General features: G+C 36.7%; 1 protein-coding gene across 2 annotated transcripts in view; it reads left to right on the top strand.

The window, feature by feature from the left end:
• Nucleotides 1-569: 569 nt before the first annotated feature.
• The window catches only part of LOC136846609 (ras-related protein Rap1-like), a 48,139-nt gene continuing 25,999 nt past the window's right edge, over nt 570-22,709 (top strand). For both annotated transcript variants that reach the window (XM_067117502.1, XM_067117501.1), the window contains exon 1: nt 570-1,636. In XM_067117502.1, the coding sequence (XP_066973603.1) occupies nt 1,495-1,636 (142 nt within the window). In that variant the 5' untranslated portion in view covers nt 570-1,494. The remainder of the gene's footprint in view (nt 1,637-22,709) is intronic.

Raw genomic sequence — 22,709 nt, 5'->3', positions numbered from 1 at the left:
CAACATCATCGACAAAGCTTGTGTGATCAGATCCAATTGTTTTATCGCAAAAACAGGAAATTCATGAATACATAATGGTTAATTCTACAGAGACTAATGACAACTTACAGTAGGATATATTTGCCATCAGTGTTGTCCTTTCATTAACCTCAAGATGGTTTTTTCTTTGCCAAAATACGGTAAATAATTATCAAATAATATTGCTATGCAGTATAAACTGGGATTGTAAATAATTCTGTCAACGCAGTGCGCACGAGTTATTGACAGGTGAAAGAACTATCAGTACAGTTTACACATTCTCATATTATTATATATTGGATGATGAACGTGCTATATGTGAATATTTTGCTCTACATACTCGTCCATTTTCATAGTAAATATAATACTCTAACAGAGAACAAATACCAATGCAAATGCAGGTTGTGTTTGTTCCGCTTCCCACACTCTCCAGTTTAGTTGTTATTTCTTCAGTAATTTCCAGATTATGTAACAAGGAAACGCAGAAGTTCAAAGAGCGTTTGTTCATCATTACCTGTTTTAATATCTTCTATATCTTGAAGCTTAGAGAGAGAGAGAGAGAGAGAGAGAGAGAGAGAGATGCCCACCATCCTTATGACATCGATACTCGCCACCCTTACACCCACGCACCGCATCATTCCCTTGCCATGCCTTCCATCTGCGTTCTTTCGTTACTCCTGCCAAAACGCGTCTTCTATTCAGCCGCTGGTTTTCATTTCCAGGTGACGTCTCTTCGAAACTTTCTTTTCGAATCTGCAAAAACTCGGAGGCTTGTCCCCTTTTTCCTAGCAGGCAATTGTTTCCTCATTCCTCCCTCTGACGCCTACGACTGCCCTCTACCGCCGCCACCGCTTCTGTTGCTAGTTCTCTCTCTCTCTCTCTCTCTCTCTCTCTTGACTCCTTCTCCTCCTCCCCCTCCTCCGGGCGACCCCTCTTTCTGCTTGTTGGCTGATGCGAGTGCATATAAGGATGCCGACTCAGCGAGAGTTTCCACCACACCGTTCTCGACCGAGTTCCCGTCGACACGCCGAAGAAGAGCTAGGCTGACCTGTCACTGGTCCGTCCCGTCTCTCCAGCTATCCCTCTTCTTGATTCTTACACGCGGTGGGGTGAATACCAACCCCTAATGAAGTGTGAATATTCTTGAGCGAACTAAGTGTATACATTCGTCATAAAAACTTGGTGAACTATAATATCGAATGACAGAAGTTCCATAAGTTGGTTTTGGTTAGAAACAGCAGCAGCAACTTAGTCTCACTTACGAACTGCAAGAAGTCAAACTTTTTCGGACGACTGAACCTAGACCATCGCCTAAGCCAAGACGAGCTTCCCAAGTGACGTTACAAACTTCATCCCTCAGGAAAAAAACTTCATTCGGACAACGATGACGTCACTGGCGCCGAGCTTACGCCTCTAAAGACATTCGAAGACCGTCGCTGTTAGTTCTGCGAGAAGAAATTAAGGAATAAAACCACAATGAAGGAGAATAAATTGGTCGTCCTTGGTGCAGGGGGAGTCGGGAAGACATCCCTGGTCCTACAGTTCCTACAAGGATTTTTCTCCCCTACTTACAAGCCCACAGTCGAAGACTGCTACAGTCACACTTTACAGTTGCCGAGTAAGTATGGTTTGGGATATGCCAGAATGCAATAGTAGTCGTAGTAGTAGTACTAGTGATAGCAAGCAAATATTGAAATAGTAGTAATAGTACGAGTAGTAATTGTTCATTTCAGAAAATAATGTTGGCAGTAGTAGTATTGGCAGTGAGAGAAAAGGGTTTAGTTCTGTAAAAATTAATAGAATTTTTAGTAGCAGTAATAGTAGTCATATTAGGAGGAGCAGAAGGAGTGATAACATGGCCACGAGAAAGTGACACAGAGCGAAAGAACTTTTGCTCTCACTCAAAGGTCTCTTCAAGTAAATACTCTTGCAGCGGCGGAAGCCTACAGCAATAGTAATAAATGATAGTACACTTGCAATAGTATTCTTATTGTCACAAAGGTAACTGTCAGCAGAAAGAGAACTGGAAAAGTATAGAAAAACTCTTTCCTTTCCAGGTGGGGTTCTATTGAGGTTCCCGTAACGCACAATACCGCGTAGAAAGATATAAAGCATTTTTGTTCAGAATTCAGATACTTTCGACTAGAACTGAAACAGACACACCTTTCTCACTGCCATAACATTTGGTATCAGCAGTTTTGTTGATATATATATATATATATATATATATATATATATATATATATATATATATGTGTGTGTGTGTGTGTGTGTGTGTGTGTGTGTGTGGGTGGGTGTGTGTGTGTGTATGTTTTAGGTATATGTTGAGCGCATACAAACGGAGTTTGCCGGTAATATAGGTATGTATCTCATAAATGTGTCTGATAGCTATAAACATTACTAGTAGCAGTATTCCTAGGAGCAGAAATCTACTTTAACCAAATATTCGCACTGTAAACAATTAGCTAGAACAGGAAGTTAGATGACAAGGTATTCCTTTAAATGGAGGATTAATAACTGCATTGTGTCTCAAATCTCTCATTTGTACGTCCACACTTCTTCAATGCACGTATATTTATTTTGCATGATTTATGTTCCATGCTGTGCCCTTAATGATTTACTATGTCTTTTACATACCTACTTTTAGTTTTCTATAAAAGAAAACTATTGAGATGGCTATTTGTCTGTCCGTCCGCACTTTTTCTGTCCGCCCTCAGATCTTAAAAAATGCTGAGGCTAGAGGTCTGCAAATTGGTATGTTGATCATCCACCTTCCAATCATCAAACATACCAAATTGCAGCCCTTTAGCCTCAGTAGTTTTTATTTTATTTAAGGTTGAAGTTAGCCATGATCGTTGCGTCTGGCACCGCTATAGGTGTCAACAACACAGGCCACCATCGGGTCGTGGCTGAAAGTGCGCAGCTGAGAGTTTCATGGGCTGTGGCTGAGAGTTTCATACTAAATCGTACGCTGTACAGCAAACTCGACTGTGCCGAAGAAACTTCGGCGCATTTTTAACTTGTTTAATTTCATGTTCATTCCTCTGTATAAGGACAATACATGGACAGTTTCTGCGCCCTGTATTGTCTCAAATATGCAAGACGAACACAGAAAGGCCTATTGAGTCTATATACCAGGAGGAGAATTCAGACCTCGACAACTGAAACTGAATTGTTAATTTGTTCAAGGTTGTACTGTAAGAAAAACAATCAAACATACACACACACACACAAACACAAGAGGCAATACGATTAAAACTGTCACTGCCTTGGTTTCTTGGTCTGAGACAGTCGCAGATAAAGAGAAAGAAGCTTTATTTAACTTTTGTTTCATGAACGTAATGAATACAGGATGATAAACAAGTAAACAAGAAAAATCATACCGCACAGGATCTTGTTTGAGTTACAGACATTTATTCCTGCTTAATTGTATCCACACGGTAGGCGATGAACAGAGGACTTTTGGATGAAAAAAATACATACTTATGAAACCTCGACTATGGCCGTCTAACAGAGAAAAATGATAAATTAATAAATAAATTAATTAATAGATAAATAAATAAATATATAGTATATATAGATTTTCCAACAGCTTTCGGACACGGTGCTTTAACGATTCAATGCGTCAGGTAGGAGATGAAAAAAAAAAAACATTGTTGAACGAAAGTTTATGATAAATAAATACGTAACGTTTTTGCTAACAGAAGTCAATGTCTGTTTTTCCCCAGTGCAAGTTCTTTCTCTCCTTTTCGTAGAAATAATGTTTCTCAAAGAGAATAACAGGAAATCATCACTTGTTGCACGAAAGGTGACAAATGTCACTGAACCTAAAAGACCATGATAAACACGACCAGGAATAATATATATATCTTTGATATAACATTCAAGATATTTTTAAATATCAGATCAATAAAACCGAGTCACTTGAAAAAAAATAATTATAAATGCGTGTGAATTTCATTAAGAATAAGACGAATGAAAAAGAAGCTAATGGTATCTGAACCTCATTGAGAGTGAGACGAATTGAAAAAAAAGAACTAATGGTATTTAAACCTCACTGAGAATGAGAGGAATAAAAAAAATGTTATCTGAACCTCATTGAGAATAAGATGAATTAAAAAAAAAAAGAACTAATGGTATTTAAACTTCATTGTAAATGAGACGAATTAAAAAAACTAATGGTATCAGAACTTCATTGAGAATGAGACGAATTAAAAAAACTAATGGTATTTGAACCTCATTAAGAATAAGATGAATTAAAAAATAAAGAACTAATGGTATATGAATATCACTAAGAATAAGACGAATTAAAAAAAAAAAGAACAAATGGTATTTGAACTTCATTAAGAATAAGACGAATTAAAAAAAAACTAATGGTATCTGAACCTCATTGAGAATAGGACGAATTAAAAAAAGAAAGAAAAACCAAGGGTATTGAAAAATATTTTTACCCGATCAAACTTAAAAGATTCACACGCGATTCAGTTTCGCGTCTCATTCAGATAAAAGTAAACAGACCTTTTGATTGAAACGGAGTTCTTTGGTACCACGAATAACGACACTGGATATTCTTTTGAATCTCACAACGGGATCGTGAAAGTGGAATAGGTGATTTTTTTAACTCATTTCTTATAAAAACGGGAAAATGGCAGGAACAGAAATACTCGCTTAATTCTAAGTATATATATATAATCATAAACTACAAATGTCATTTAATATCCAATTCACGCTACTTCGGGAATATCCCTGATGGGTTATTATAAGTGATAAATGGACCAATACCGACGGGTCTCGAACCATCGGCAAAGTACCTTCCAACGAGACCCGGCGGTACCGATCCACTTATCACTTATAATTTCCCGTCGGGGATAATTCCCAAAGTAGCGTGAATTGGATATTAAACGACATTTGTAGCTTAATGATTGTAGATAAATCACGGTGTAAAAAAAATTCATATATATATATATATATATATATATATATATATACAGTATATATATATATATGTATATATATATATATATATATATATATATATATATATATATATATATATATATATATATATATATGTTGCAAAGAACATGTGAAATCCAGGGTTTTACGAAATCCTAGGAATTTTGTGAAATGGGCAACTTGCTGAGTTTTAAACATGGCGAAACAGTGAGTCATCTACACTGTTTCGCCGTGTCTATTACTAGCCCCTGGGGAATCAAATACACTTAAGGACATTTGATCCCCCGGGGGTCAGTACTAAACACGACGAAATACATTCAAAACCCCCAGGGGCTAGTACTAAACACGGCGAGACAGTGCAGATGAATCACTGTTCCTAAGCGAGTTGTTCATTTCAAAAAATCCCTAGTTATTTCCCGAAATCCCTGGATTTCACATATTCCCCCAACGATATATATATATATAATATATATATATATATATATATATATATATATATATATATATATATATATATATATATATATATAACACGTAGAGCGAGAGAGAGATATTTATCATCCAACGTTTTACTCATACATTCGCGTGTTTACCTGTTTATTTACATGTTTATTTTGCCAGCAGTTCTGCAAATAGCTCAATCTGGCAAATCCCTTTGATAAAAATGGTCAGAATAATTATTCCGCGGATGTGGCATGTTGCGAATTTTGATGAAATGTGAGTCAACCGTGGTAATAGCTGTCGAAAATAATAATAATAATAATAATAATAATAATAATAATAATAATAATAATAATAATAATAATAATAATAAAAATAATAATGTCGAAAATCTGTCTTACAATAATAATAATAATAATAATAATAATAATAATAATAATAATAATAATAAACGGGTAGGATCTCGAAAGCTCTCGTTTTGCATATATTTTTAATATATATTTACACTGACATCATTATGGATTTCTTCACCATTATATTGACTCTTGCGATTATGAGATTTTTATGAATAATAATAATAATAATAATAATAATAATAATAATAATAATAATAATAATAAGAAGAAGAAGAAGAAGAAGAAGAAGAAGAAGAAGAAGTTGATTTTTGGTGTTGTCAGTGAAACGGTTTGCAAATATGTTTTATTATTATCATTATTATTATTATTATTATTATTAATTATTATTATTATTATTATTATTATGTGTATTATTATCGAATAACTGGTATTATTGTAAATGGGAGGCTCCGATAAGTTAAACACAATCGACTTTTTGTTTTTTAGTTTTCCGTCAAAGAAAACTATTGTGCCAGCTTTGTCTGTCCGTCCGCCCTCAGATCTTAGAAACTTCTGAGGCTAGAGGGCTGCAAATTGGTATGTTGGTCATCCACCCTCCAATCATCAATCATTCCAAATTGCAGCCCTCCAGCCTCAGTAGTTTTTATTTTATTTAAGGTTAAACTTAGCCATAATCGTGCATTTGGCAACGATATAGGACAGGCTAGCACCGGCCCGTGGTTAAAGATTCATGGGTCGCCGCTTATACAGCATTATACCGAGACCACTAGAAGATAGATCTATTTTCGGTAGCCTTGATTATACGCTGTGCAGAAAAGTCGATCGCGCTATCTGCTCGGTCATGCAACTATCATCGCTTCTAATACTGCCATCAATTGCCATTATAACGCCTCCCTGTTTTCTATTAGCTTTGAGGTTGAGCGTGGAATTAAATGTTAGAGGGAATGTCGACTCTAAAAATGAGAGTATTTAGCCTCCTATTTAGTTAATTAAAAATAACACACACACCCACACATATAACACAGTATATATATATATATATATATATATATATATATATATATATATATATATATATATAAATATATATATATATATATATATATATATATATATATATATATATATATATATATATATATATATTATGCTGCCCTCCCCTGGAAATGAGGTCGCTCTCAGTTCAATTTTGAATGTTTTCGAAAAAGGTCAAAGAGTCCATACAAGTGACCGGTATTCAACTGTCAACAAAAGAAGGCTTTGTAGCACCGACTAAACATATTGCACTATCACTCTCTCTCTCTCTCTCTCTCTCTCTCTCTCTCCCTCCCTCATAAACAGCTGTTTTGACCTTGGTCGCCGACCTCCTTTTACTCTGGAACGCCGATAATATTCCGATCAATAACAGCAAAAGGTCAAATTGTACATTAGGTGAGTTTAATGTCGGTGACAAAGGGAGAACAATGTGCCTTAATTGAATAGTCCTGACCGCGGCTTTTTCTCATTCCTCTGTAACACTGACATATAATACTGAAGTAGGTCAGGCCTACCGGAATTTTGCGCTTCCAAAGAGCATTCCTTTAAATGCTGCCGTGCTCGGAGAATACCATCTTGCGTAATACGGATGATTTAACGTTGCGGCTCGAAATAAATTAGATGGGTGTACGGGATAGCGTTTTTTTTTTAATTACCTCACAAACAGCGGCTTACCAAAACACTGATTAAACGGCATCTCAGAGCCCAGGGTCGAGGGTGAGATCACCTCTCCTTAGTGGAGTGTAGGTGTGTATGCGGTGCAAATAGATATAAGTATATCAGTTCGTCTTGGATTATTATACTGTATTGCAACTGAGGGACTTAAGTCACTGTTAAAATGGGAAAGACGCGCTATAGAGTAGACGCATCTTGGAGACCAAGATATAAGATCTCTGGAACAAATATAAGAGTTTTAGTCTCTGTAAAAAATGAAAAGTGCCTTTTAATGTCTCTTACAGATGCAGAGATTATTCACTTCTATGTTCTGACACCAAGAGTGGGATCTCTGAAAAAATAAGACTTTTAACCCCTGTAAAAGAATTAAAAAAAAAACCTTTAAGGTCTCTTTAAGATTCAGAGATTGTTCACTTCTATGTTCAAAGAAGAAGAAGAATGTAGTTCAAGTCTATCATTGCTCACCTTCTGCCTCGAAGAGGAATATTTACAGTAGTTTAAGTAACGGGTGAGGGAGAATGCGTTTTTCAAACGGTATATGTTTTATATAAACCCCATCAGCTTCGTCGCACAGTTATTTTCCCTCGTTAGAGTATCATAATCAGAGTCTCTGGTCGTTCTTGCACCGCAGTGTAGCAAGATTACGGGTTTGGTTTTTACTTAGGGTATAATATAATGTATCTCTCACATTACTTTTGCTTGTGTTGGATAACTCCTACCATTTATATCCTGGAGGATTCTTCCTCCTTTTAGACACCGCAGGACATCTCACTTTTGCACCGCTGCTTTTATATTCTGCCATCAAGAACTCATCGAAAAATCTAATACAATTTGGATCCGTGATTCGTTCCAGAACAAAGCCTCTAAGCCTCGGTCAGAATCATCTACTAGCGATTGACCTGAACCCTTTCTCCTCATCATTATATATAGAAAGAGCACTGATTGCTAGACCAGCTCTAACCTATCTCATTTGTAATTAGAAACTTGTATTTCCTTACATGAAGAGCTCGCTGTTCAATCCACGCGCCTGGCTCCAGCGACATTTTGCGACCGTGACTGTTAGTTGATAAGGAATGGCTCCAGTTCCATACAGAAAGTCGAGAGAGGAAGCAGATACGAGGGGTTTTATGAGGGATGAAGAAAGATGAAGGATTAATCAGTAACGGAGGGTAATCCAAGCTCAGTGAATGATTGCCAGCCAGACATAATCCTTCGCGATACTCAAGAGATGAAGCTGGAAAGGGTCACAGGTAGTGAAGGAAGGGAGGAAGGCAAAACAAATAAAGCACTAAGAGAAAGGAAACGATGAAAATGGAATAGGCTGAACCTGGACAAGGGAAAACTAAGGCATGACCGATGGGTAATGCAAAACATGACACAATATAAGAAAGGTGAAAATAAAAGAAGGGTGTTGTTATACGCACAAGCAGACATGAAAGTAACTGGAATAGACATTGATGACTCATTTCCTTGTCAGAGGTCTATATAATTATATACTTATATATATATATATATATATATATATATATATATATATATATATATATATATATATATATATATATATATATATATATATATATATATAACTGAATCACGAAAATATATGGAACGTGATGAATATATAAATAAAGATAAAATCCACGAAGGAAACGAAACGCCGGGTGCTGCAGAGGCCTTTCGACACTATGTCCTGAGTAAAGGAAATAAATCGAAAGGCCTCATAGCACTCCAGTGTTCCATTTCCTTCGTGGATTTTATCTTTTATTTATATATATATATATATATATATATATATATATATATATATATATATATATATATATATATATATAGAGAGAGAGAGAGAGAGAGAGAGAGAGAGAGAGAGAGAGAGAGAGAGAGAGAGAGAGAGAGCTTCAGCAAGCACAATATATATACACTCGATATCTCGTCTCTGCTCGCCCGATCGGGCAAGACCGTTGTTATCCACATATTTGTTTTCGTGTTGCTATGGCCCCCCTCGGCATTAGACAAACAAATATCCCGTGATAATGTCCTCACTGTTTGCAGCCCTAGTCTACAGTAGCTAAGGCTCAAAGCCTTACGAATGAGGGATGGAAAATCGCTGTGATTTTGAAGGTACCGTTCAGTCTTCATCGACAAGTATTAGAAGGCACTTTACTCATATGAAAAGGGAAGTTTCTTTTTCAATAGTCACCTAAGTATTTCATTCAAATTCGTCCATCCGTTCCCGGGATATTTTGTAAAGCAGTGCCCCCTACCGCCCAACCTCCCTGCCCACACACATACACATGGGGTCGTTCCTTCCCCAATATTTACACCCAGTTTCATTGAAATTCGTCCATCCGTTCCCAGGATGTTTCCTTAAACAATGGGCCCCCCCCTCCCACTACCCGCTCCCAACACACACACACACACACACGGTGTTAAACATTTACTTCTCCCCAACCTCGTAGGCGTCAGTCATAATCAGGTATCACACTTGGTCTATTGACTTTCTAAGAGGCTTCATATCTCGTTCCCAACCAATCAAAGACACGGAGCCTTAATTAACTCGAGGTTTGAGAAGTGAGGATTACGTTTCTTCTCCTCAATGAATGAACTCGAGAACGGAAAGTTTTTCTTTCAAGACTTGTTTAAAACAACTTTTCATATCAAGCTTTCTGACTGCGCGGTCAACACACACACACACACACACACACACACACACACACACACACTCAGAAAGACCTCCAAAAACGCACTGCGCCTAATTAGTTTACAACGAAGCAACTTATGAGTATTACGCCAAAGCCTCTTGCAGCTGACATACAAAAACAGCTTGCCAATATTGCAATACTATTAGCAGGAGTGAAAATAACTTGCGTGGGTGTAAATGAGAGTTCCCTCTGAGGGTTTGGAATTCCTGGTCTCCAAACGAAACCTTGGCGTTGCCACGTGGCTCAAATGAGAATCTGCAGCCTTTATTTTTATCTGCCAGCAATGGAAGTTATGTCAATGAAACCTTGTAATTTCAACCTTGAATGTTTCATCGTTCATACGTGATTTACTTCATTAGATTCGCTCTAAAACATCTAATAAGCTTAGACTTTCATTTTATGGTGTCGCAATCTCTCTGTTGGAGACTGAACTGACTTTGTTTTCGTAGTTCTAATTTTGGTTTAAGTTTCAATGACACTCTTAATCAGTTTGACTTGACCAAATTGAATCATCCAGCATTTTTTTATTTTTTTTAAAAGCTTTGACTCTTCGTTCGGCAAGAAGGCAACAGTCTTGTACCGAAAGCCTTGGTAATTATGAAGACTTCATCAGTCAGTGGTCAATGAAAGTATGATGCCATAGTATAAATGCATGTGTATATATATACATACATATATATATATATATCTATATATACATGTATATATATATACACACATGTACATGTGTATATACATACATATATATATATATATATATATATATATATATATATATATATATATATATATATATATATATATATATATATATATATAAATTAATTAAACTGTCACCTTTTATTTCCTTGTTTTAGCCCAGCTCAAGAAAACCAGATAAGAAGAATTAGTATATAAGAAAAAATAAGATTAAACCGTATACCTTATCCCCCGTAGGAAGCGACAAACCAACCACTGAACTTTGCTATGATAAAATGTTCATTAATTTCTTAAATAAATAAATAACTTTCAAAAGAACATGGTAAGCGTGACAGACAGACGGACGGACAAACGGAAGGAAATGCTGTGGTCGGTAGGGGGCAAATAATGGCTTACTGTAGGAGATTACTTCATTCATTTGCTGTTTAAAATCCTTTCGTAATGGCCAATTAGTGAACTCTGCACTGAATAAAACTCAGCTAGTCCGCAGTTAAACAAAGCATTTAGAGCCATCTTTTGAAAAGTTAAATCTTTCAAGTTCATTCCATTTTTCCCTCACTTTCGTTCTTCTCCCTACCTACTTCCGATTATTAAAATGTTTCCGATTGTTACACTGCTCCGTAGAATGCCTTCTTTCGCGCTCATCCAATAGAGTAGGTTTCCCGGAAATTTTTTTTTGATGCTAAAAAAAAATTATAAAAACAATATCCTTTTTGACAGACTCTGTATTCAGGCACCAAAAGAGGATTAAATTTTCCTCTTTTTTTATTTATTTTTTACCGGAAGACCATTGTCCGAATTCGAATATGACCCTGGGTGACATCCTATGATCACTTCCAGGCCTTCCAAAGGCAAAGCAAAACAAAGAACTGTTATTCGAATTGGAACAATAAGCAAAGCAGTGCAGGCGGAAGCTGTACATCATTTGCAAAGCAATTAATTTGCAACTTGCAAATTACTATAAAGGTTCAATTGTTCACAAATAAGTCTCTCTCTCTCTCTCTCTCTCTCTCTCTCTCTCTCTCTCTCTCTCTTTAACTTCCTGGAAATGTTTTCTATGCTTCAAGGTTACCGGGAACACTAACCATATCTTCGACGCGTCAAAGCCGATGTTAAATTGTGAATGGGGAATAACCTTCAATGGCGAATATTAGTAACAATGGAAAGAAAACTACGGATATTGAAAGTACAAAAGATGGCGAATATTCGTAACAGTAATAAGAAGAGAACGACGTACATTGAAAGTAACAAAGAGTGACAAAGAATAATTCTTAGTGACGTAAATCTACAGATGTCATAATCTACTCCTCGGCACTTGCGTATAAAATGCACCAAATAAAAAAGATGGCGAACTATAAGTTTAGTCGACTTCGGTTCAGTGATTCCTTGGGATAGCTGAAAAAACGAATGGGTCAAATCATTCATTACTAGGAGTTGCGGTATCCTGCAACTTCCAACGTATCCTATGGCCAAAGGATGCTTTAAGCTTCAAGGAAAATTCAGCTTCCCTTTTCAGTTTTGAAATTTAAGATAGAAAAAATAACGTGCAACAACGAGCCACCTTTCTTGGCAACTCACAAACTCCTACACAATTTAAATGATTTACTACCTTTAAAGGGCGTCACAGAAGCAACGGTCAACAATACCAGAATAAACAGAGAGCAATGAACTGGTGTATTTATATAGACTATTAGAAAATCTTGATAAAATCTTCTCAAGAAAATGCAAAAAAAATATAATCTTCATCTCTTTTAAAATAAACTGTGTCATATGAAAGGTTCAACAGTGTAAGGGAATAAAAAAGAGGGGAATTTTACCAAGATCTGACAGTCGAATTATCGTCCAAATGCCACTGCGTCTTCCTCCTGAATAAGGAAATGGAAGAGAGAGAGAGAGAGAGAGAGAGAGAGAGAGAGAGAGAGAGAGAGAGAGAGAGAGAGATTAATATTGCGGTCTGTATTGCCCCGACAACATTCTATTAGCAGTCGGGGGGAAAAAACGTAACATAAATATGGCATTTATAGATCAGACCCAGTATAATGTAAAAAATAAAATGAAGAAAGCGATAAAAAGAAATATTCCAAGGAATGCGGAAGAACAACCGCACATGCAAATTGAGGCGAGCCGTTGTAAAGGGAAAAGGCCTCCTCCCTCCGACGGCGAAACCAGGTTGAACGAGACGTAGAGAACACAAGCCTCGACGTCTCAGAAGAAGGAAGAGGAAGAAGAATAAGAAGAATGAAAATGGTTTAAGAGGGAGTCCTGGTACTGGGGTTGCTCTTCTCAAGGCTCTTCCTGTATGGGTTTTGATGGCGTTGATGTACTGAATGAATAGGAGTGACAATAGCGGGAATATAATTGACGATTAGGCCTAAGTCATACTTTCAAAGTTTGAAAATAATTTCTCAGTTCGTCACCTATTATTTTTTGTCGGTTCTTGAAAACATCCTGAATATGTTAAGCGCATATTCAGATACCTTAAAATAAAATATCAATCAACATTCGCAAAAGATTGCAAAGAAACTCTCTCGATCTATGGCGTAGAAATCAGCTCGCGAAATTAAGTCTGCAAAAATGCACCAATATTGGACAGCATTTCCACTGGGGACTGCTTCGCTTTGGCTAAAGATTAAACACGAGAAAACGACAAATGTTTATACGTAAACGTGCTGAAGCGTCCGTATCCTACACAAACATCCACAAACTTAAATTACATGGATAATGACCTGTAACGAATTTAAATTACAAGCGAGCAATATTCGCACGTAACCAAAACTCATTTCCTCAACGATTTTCCATTTGTAAACACGCCACAGCGATGGACCAGTGACGCAAAGCGATCGTTAGCTCATTCAGCCTCAGCCTTCAAAAAGCGATTGGAAGTTTTTGAGTCCCAAAAACTCTTTCATCGCTAATTAGGTCTTGCGATTTTGCCCCGAGTTTCCAACGTTACCGACCGGATGGAAATAAAACTCAAGCTCCTCTCGTCAGGAAAGAGCAGCTGATATCATTAAACGCGTTTTGTCTTTGCTTATTTGAGACTGAACCTCATTTGCTCTGATTTTTCTATCTATTTCCGTATTTCTTTTATTTTATTTTCTGCCTCTCCACTGACCCCTGTTTCATTCGGATATCGTCTGGGTCTAGACGAAACAATCTTTTACCGGGCTCCTCCGCGAGCGAGATTCTGAGCTGGCATAAGGCCAGCTCAACCACAAACAACGATAAATCGATGTCTTTTATTTACAGTGGGAATGAAGTTGGACGGGATTTCGTTTTTGGGATTTGTGCGTCTTTGTGAGAGAGAGCGAGAGAGGGATACGATAGATTTTGGGGGAAAGGTTATCATCCTCTGTGTCCTTGTAAAAGAGAGAGAGAGAGAGAGAGAGAGAGAGAGAGAGAGAGAGACATAAGCGTGATGCATACATATTTTGGGGAAGGTTACATCACCCTCTGTGTCATTGTAAGACAGAGAGAGAGAGAGAGAGAGAGAGAGAGAGAGAGGAGAGAGGAGAGGGAGGGGAGGGGAGGGGGAGGAGAGAGAGAGAGAGAGAGAGAGAGACATTAGTGTGATACGATACATATTTTGGTGGAAAGGTTATCACCCTCTGTGTCCTTGTAAGAGAGAGAGAGAGAGAGAGAGAGAGAGAGAGAGAGAGAGAGAGAGAGAGAGAGAGAGTATTTTGGAAAGAGGTTATCACCCCCTGCCAGATAACACGAGATTTCGCTTGCAAATTGAATCACAAGCGGTACACCAAAAGAAGGGAAAAGAGATTGTATCAAACGCCGCCGATTCCAGAGGTATCTCTGGAATGGAATGGAATGGAATATGAAATTTAGGCCAAAGGCCAAGCGCTGGGACCCACGAGGTCTTTCAACGCTGAAAGGGAAACTGAAAGCGAAAAGGTTTGAAAGGTGTAACAGGAGGAAAATCTCGCAGTTACACTGAGAAACAATTGTTAGGAGGGGTGGACAGTAAGATGGATGAAAGAGAATATGAACGGAGGTACAGTAAAAGGAACGAAAGGAGTTGCAGCTAGCGGCCGAAGGGACGCTGTAAAGAACCACAGGTAGTGCCTACAGTGCACCGCGTTAGGGGAGAAATATCTGGAATTAGCCAATGCCTTTATCGTCGTATAAAGTCCATCGTGGAATGTCTGTCATTCGGCGTGGAATAAGTGCCATCAGTGGAGTAATGAAATTGGATACGTTCATTAAGGCGAGAGATCACGGTTATTCCATCTGTAGAATATATTCACTTAGTTTTCCCGGATTACTCAGTAATTGCCAAACTAAGTTGGCATCATTTAACAATTAGGACGAGGCTGTCCGGAGGTTTTAAAACCATTAAAACCTCGCCATCTTGGGAACTGATGTTAATATACTTATGCCAATTTTTTAACTTTATCAAATAATGTAACGGAATACAGGGAATTTTCAGATTATTTAAACAACGTGAGTTTAAATCTCTCTCTCTCTCTCTCTCTCTCTCTCTCTCTCTCTCTCTCTCTCTCTTAACTATTTTAAATATAATCCTTTTACACACAAATATATATATATATATATATATATACATATATATATATATATATATATATATATATATATATATATATATATATATATATATATATATAATAGGGCAGGTACTCAGAGATTTAACTCGATAATGAATAATGTGCCAATGCTAAGAAGAACATAAAATAATACTTAAAAATTTAAGACAAAAAACAATAGAGTTGGAAATACGATAAATGAAGTCTTTTACTGAAACCTAGAAAACTGGGGAAAACAGATAAACGATAAATACAAAATTATAAATGGAACGTAAGGTTAAGAAAATTAATAAAGCATAAAGTAAGAAATACGAACGAAGATGGTACTTATAACTGAAAGTAACAAACAGAAAATAAAAGTTCTTGTCAATCTGTTGAGTATCTTCGGAGAAACAATTGCTGACTGTGTGCCAGACAAGTTGTGTTTCAGCTCCTGTTTCATCTTCTTTATTTTTTCTAAAATAAAAGCTAAAAAAAAAAACTATACAGAGATTTCATTACCAGGAATTCAGGCACGACAGAAGCAAAAGGATTTAGTGAATTGAACATAGGGAGAGAGAGACAGAAGAAGTATTCTGGTATTCTTAGAATCACTCAACATTGAAACACCCGAAGCGGTTTGAAGTCACAACAGGCGAAAGAGTTTCCCACGGTTTAAGCAAAAATACTGAAACGACTTTCTTTGTCAGCCGCAGGCGACGTTCAGGCGAGTGTAATCTCGAACGGACTTGGAATGTGATTCTCGCGATGGTCATTTGTTTCGAAAAGAGGATTCGAAATTTAAAAAGTCGATGAACCCTGACTCCTTTGATGACTGATATTTGAATATTTCACTTAGGTGGGGCTAGGATTAGAATTATGTAACCAACAACAGCTAACTTGAAACCAGATGCATAACCCAATACGTAGATGAACAAAGGCATATATATGCTAAAGGACACGTGCCCATACCGTTCATTTCCCTGCCTGGCTCGGGGATCGAACGTGGGTTCCTTATCTGTGAGTAGTGTAGGATCATTGCGCCACAAGAACCAGAGATTATTTCATCTTAAACGGCTAAACAAAATCTGTGAATACATTGCAAATAAAACTTCAGTTACGGCATTTGAGAAAATCCTGTTTCCTAAGATTAAGTCTTCATAATCCAACTCTCTCTCTCAGTAAATTTTTTTTATCTATCCATCCTTCCGTCAGGTTACTGTTTCATAAGAGGCATGATTTAATCTTACCTTGATAATAAACCTATTGTTTTACTTATTGTCATTAGTCTCTCTCTCTCGTTCACTTCGGTGCCTTCAAGGAATGCGAGCGCGCGAGTCTCCGATACCGCGCCTCTCTCCAACTGAAAACACGACCTTCGTCTAAATCTGGGTCCTTGTTCGCCCGCTTTTGAAGGGTCTGGGGTCACCCCTGGACCTAGGTCAGGGATCACCCCTAGACCTAGGTCCGGGATCACCCCTAGACCTAGGTCCGGGATCACCCCTAGACCTACAGTAGGTCCGGGGTCAGCCCTAGACCTAGGTCTGGGTTCTACTTGCTTTCGTCGGAGCTCCCGGGATCGTCAAAGAGCAGATTCCGTTTTGGGAACTATTGGTCCGATCAGCTGGTTTGCTAGAGACATACTTGCTTTGCCGACAGAGGAAATAACATAGAGCGGGGGTCGCAAACAAGCCGTCTCAGTTCCGGGAAAGTCGATTACCCGCGTCGGGGAACCTTGCGAGGGAGAGAGCTTTGAGCGGCAGCTGTTTCTCTCTCTCTCTCTCTCTCTCTCTCTCTCTCTCTATACCTGTTTATCTCTGGATGCTATGGAAGTCTGTATCTGCAGTATAGGCCTACTACATAAACATGGACCATATGTGTATTATGTATGTATGTATGTATATACTGTATATATATATGTGTGTATACACACACACACACACACACACATATATATATATATATATATATATATATATATATATATATACATATATAAATGCAAATCTTTTAAATCTCATCTTGCAATGCTCTTTTCTTATAATGGAAGAAGAAAGCAGAAGAAATTTAAACTCTCAAGGAAACGAAGACATTAATCTCAGTCGCAAATGCCAAGAATATCATAAGCTTCGGACTCGGGAATGGGAGGAATGTGAAGAAGATGGAATTGTTTTCGCTTATTCTTAAAAAAGACATTTTCCCCCTCTATTTCTTTCGTCCTTCGAGATGACTTTTTAAACAGAGAAGTTTATTGAGTGAGCAGAATTCAAAGCAAAATTGCTTTCTTCCAAGTTAAGCAAAATTATTTTCTTCCAAGTTAAGCAAAATTATTTTTTTAACAAGTTAATCAAAACTATTTTCTTCCAAGCAAAATTATTTTTTCCAAGTTAAGCGAAATTATTTTTTTCAAGTTAAGCAAAATTATTTTCTTTCAAGTTAAGCAAAATGATTTTCTTCCCAGTTAAGCAAAATTATTTTTTCCGACATAAGCAAAATTTTTATTTTCAAGTTAAACAAAATTATTTTCTTCCAAGTTTAGCAAAATTTTTCTCTCCTAAGTTCCTTTCATCTTTTTATTTTCATTGTTTTTTTTAAAGCTCGGTCTTTGGTTTTTATTTCATCTATTTTTTTGCGTGTGTGCTTTCTCTCCGGTACACCTCAAGTTAAGATTAGTTATTTTATAAACTATGCATCAATACGCAAACTATTTTCCTCACGGGAAATAAAAAAAAAAATTCTTTCAACTCGCATCAATCATACTGAAAGAGAAAAGCGTCTATACGAAAATCACTCTAATTTTTTTAGACTAAACGGTCGCTGCATTTCAGAAATTTCATTAATGTTAAAAACAGTTATTTTATAAACTATGCTTCAAAACACAAAATTATTTTTCTTTACGGGAAAAAAAATTTCCTTTCATTTTCCCATTTTCTGAAAAGGAAAAGCGTCTACAAGAATATTACCGTATTTTTTTTAAGCTAGACGTTCGCGGCATTTCAGAAATTTCATTAAATGCGAATATACACCAGGAAAAATGGAAAAAAAATTCCATATTTCCTAAAGTGAGCATTGCGAATGGCAGCCATGCTCATGTATTTTAGATAAGAGCAGGCTGTCTATTCTAGCAGGTGGTATAGAATTAAATGCATCATTGCGCCTTCATAGCAAAATCAATTTGTTAATTGCTCTGTGAAAATAATTTAAAATACAAACGAATACTACTTGATTAATGGGAAATATTAAAAGAATTATGACATTCAACGCCCTTTTGATATATATAAAAAAAATTTTCTTTCGGTGTTATATAACGAAACTGTCAGTCGGATACCAAAAGACTTTAATCTCTGCAAAACACTGACAAAAAAAAAATAAATAAATAAAAACAATTTTTATCGGCGTTACAAAACGAAATTAAAGTAAAAACTTAAAATCGGGGTTAATGCACGCAATATTACGTAGCTTACCTTCAGATAGTTTTTAAAATGAATAAAAAAACTCGATTCCTCTCTTGGTGCAATTGCAATATTTGAAACGACAGTAGCATGCAATAGTAATATAACTTAATCTTTCTGTTGGGGAAATATGATGAAAGTAAGCTTTTCTGAAAGCTTAAAAAACTATTGGCGAAGTATTATGAAAATAAGCTTTCCTGAAAGCTTAAAAAAACTGTTGGAGAATTACAATGAATGTAAGCTTTTCTGAAAGCTTGAAACTAAAAATCTATTGGCGAAGTATTGTGAAAATAAGTTTTTCTAAAAGCTTAAAAAAACCGTTGGCGACGCATTGTGAAAATAAGCTTTTCTAAAAGCTTAAAAAAACTGTTGGCGAAGTATTGTGAAAATAAGCTTTTCTGAAACCTTAAAAAAACTGTTGGAAGTATTATGAAAGTAAGCTTTTCTGAAAGGGTAAAAAAAAAAAAATACAGCTCTGTGTAAAGTAATTTCTCTATGATTTAAGCAGAGGAAGATAATCACGTCCTACTTGCGCCGAAGTTTTAGAGAGGATTAATCTGTAATTTCTTCCAGGCTACTGAAGCATTTTATTGGTTAACTCCCCTTCAAAATACTCGTTATAGTTCTCTGTGCAAGAAGGGCTTGAGATACAGGATCGGAAACCTAATTAGGTTTACGATGCAGTCTTTTTTGAGGGGGGCTTGTTTTCCGACATCCCTTGCGTAAAAAATCATTCTTGTTTATGTCTTTTTTTGTGTGTGTTTGTGCTTTTATCACATTTCTATTTTGTTTCGTAATGGACAAATTCTAAATATGTCTCCTTTGTGAAATTTTTTTTTTAGTTTATCTAGATTTATACTGAAAATATTAATCATAACAACAACAAATACAACACGAGAATACAACAATCACAACATCAAGAAAAAAACATCAACAAACAGCAACGAGAACAACATCAAACGATGAAGCAAAGAAACAAATCTCCCGGAAGCCTCTCTCTCTCTCTCACTTTTTTTTTCGTCTGGACTGGTTGGGAGAAGTGTAGTTGGCACCTGGAAGGGAGGCTGAAGGCACCAGGAATTCCAAAAGAGTGTTTGGGGGAAAGTCCTTCCGGATAAAAAGTTTCCTAAAACTGTCGTGACCCTCCATTAACGCGACGATCTGGTTCCATTACCGCCGATTCGGTAAAGGGTTTTGAGTCTCTATTTATTAGGATTTCTTTTTCTTTTGATGAAACAATTCGCAATTTTACTAAGGGTGCTTCCACATGTCGTCAACACAAGTCGGCAACTTATCGTAAACAAGTTGAATACAAGTTGGCGACTTATTTGTAATTCTACCCTACGATTCGGTAAGGGAGTTTTGAGTCTGTTTACTAGGATTTCTTTTTCTTTTGATGAAACAACTCGCATTTTTACTAAGGGTGCTTCCACTTGTCGTCAACACAAGTAGGCAACTTATCGCACACACGTTACAAACATGTTGAATGTAAGTTGGCGACTTGTAATTCTACCCTACGATTCGGTAAGGGAGTTTTGAGTCTCTTATTTATCAGGATTTCTTTTTCTTTTGATGAAACAATTCGTATTTTTACTAAGGGTGCTTCCACTTGTCGACACAAGTTGGCAACTTACCACACACACGTCACAAACATGTTGAATACAAGTTGACAACTCATTTGTAATTCTGCTCTATGATTCGGTAATGTTGTTTTGAGTCTCCATTTATTAGGATTTCTTTTTCCTATGATGAAACAGTTTTCATTTTGACTGAGTGGGTGATATGTCGCAAACACGTCGGCAACTTATCGCACACACGTCACAAACATGTTGAATACAAGTTGGCGACTTATTTGTAATCCTAATCAATGCCTCATCCTATTATCGTTTTCCAATTCTGGCCGTTGACTTGTTTACAATTTTTCCGTGATACGTATGCGACAAGTTGCTGTATTTCAGTAGTGTAGACGCAACCCTAGCTTTCAGTGAGAGGGCCTAGAGTCTAATTGGTTCAGATTTTAAGCCGGTCTTAGTGCCAACACGAGCTGGATCTTTCCTAGATAGTGACCCCCAAGGGTTTCCGGGGGGGTCGTTATCTAGGGCTAATATTCCTAGGAGGTCATTATCCTTATTATATTTACAGTCTTTCGTTTATGTTTTTACGGTCATCCCCAACGGGCTTGTACCAAAACACGCCGCAGAGGTGGATACATACCGGGTTAAAACCCATGGGGGTCACTATCTAGGAAAGATCCCACAAGCCCTTATCCTTTGGATGTGAAAGGGACTAAGGAGCCAGGTGTGGACCGCAGGGCTAAAACAACCAACAGCGATATCCGAAATTTGATACATTTATACAATAAAATATAACTATCCCTTAGAAAGTCCCTAGTTGTCTGTTACTGACTCGCTACACTTCGACTGATCTCAGGGTTTATTGTGATTAATTACCGCTTTCACCAGAGCCTTACGGTCAGTTACGAGTCCCAGTGGACTTTTTTTTTCACTATTTTTTAACAAGATCGAAGCGACAATCTGGCATTCGTACATCACTGAGCAGTGTTTAAAAAGGGCTTGTATTGCTCAGCTCCATGCTTGCAAACTGATCGTCTGAAATACTATGTTTTTCTTTCTTCCTTTACGAAATAGGAATCTACCACACGACTGACCTAGTTCCAAATGCTTTTTATTTAATCAGTGCCTCAAAAGCGCTTTATATCCTACATTTTTCAAAGCTGGTGACGCCATCTATTTTTTCCAGCATTCAAAATCGATCAAAACGAGCGCACATTCAGAAAGAACAAGCCTCTAAAATAGCTTCGACTACCCATGCCTAAAAATGGGAGAACTCGTCCCTCTAGGAAATTTCTAGAGAATTTATGGAGAATTTCTAGAAACTGCGCTGACGGTCTGAAAGAGTTGAGTTGTTATCTGAGCTGGACCTTCCTTCGCTGAATAAGCAGATCTTGTGTTGCTTCTCGGAAGGCGCTCGGAACGTCTTTTGTGCCTCGGTATTGCTTCTCATTGTCAGAATGTTATTTATAGGCCTTGTGAAGCCTCTCATCTCGGGGAAATGATCTTGATGCGTCTAGGTCATGGGGGAACGTTTGTCTCGCGTCTTTTGTGCTGTTTAGTTTTCTATTTCTGTACTGTTTTCTTATGGCTCGAAATTCTTTTGCGTAGGTTTTGCAAGAATGGAGTTTATTTTTCTGGAAATCGTGAAATGCAGCAGTTTATCGACATTTATCGATTTTTCTATGCTGCCTTTTGTCTTTCCTAATTATCTGTCTACTCATATATATATATATATATATATATATATATATATATATATATATATATATATATATATATATAAATTATATATATATATATATATATATATATATATATATATATAACTTATAAACATATATTTATGTATATATTATATATATACATAAATATATGTATGTCATATATATATATATATATATATATATATATATATATATATATATATATATGTATGTATATAATATACTATAATATACATTAAATATATTTGGGTATATATATATACATATATACATACATACACACACACACACACATATATATATATATATATATATATATATATACACATACACATACACATACATACATACTCAAAATTCCAATCAACGCAGATGCACTCAAGCGAATGCAAGACACCCCACTGAGAGTCAATACAAACCGAACCGAGGGAAAATAGTCGGCGCGGCGGACGGAACCTTTCCCGCCCGACTCGCTTAAAACGCGAGAAGAAGAAGAATCTGTCGCCAGCTGCTTCCCACGCAATCTTTCCGCCTTTTGTCGC

This window comes from Macrobrachium rosenbergii, chromosome 15, assembly GCF_040412425.1.
Source record: "Macrobrachium rosenbergii isolate ZJJX-2024 chromosome 15, ASM4041242v1, whole genome shotgun sequence".
Classification (NCBI taxonomy): domain Eukaryota; kingdom Metazoa; phylum Arthropoda; class Malacostraca; order Decapoda; family Palaemonidae; genus Macrobrachium; species Macrobrachium rosenbergii.
Note: the sequence above shows the minus strand (reverse complement) of the source record. Positions and strands in the feature narration are given on the sequence as shown.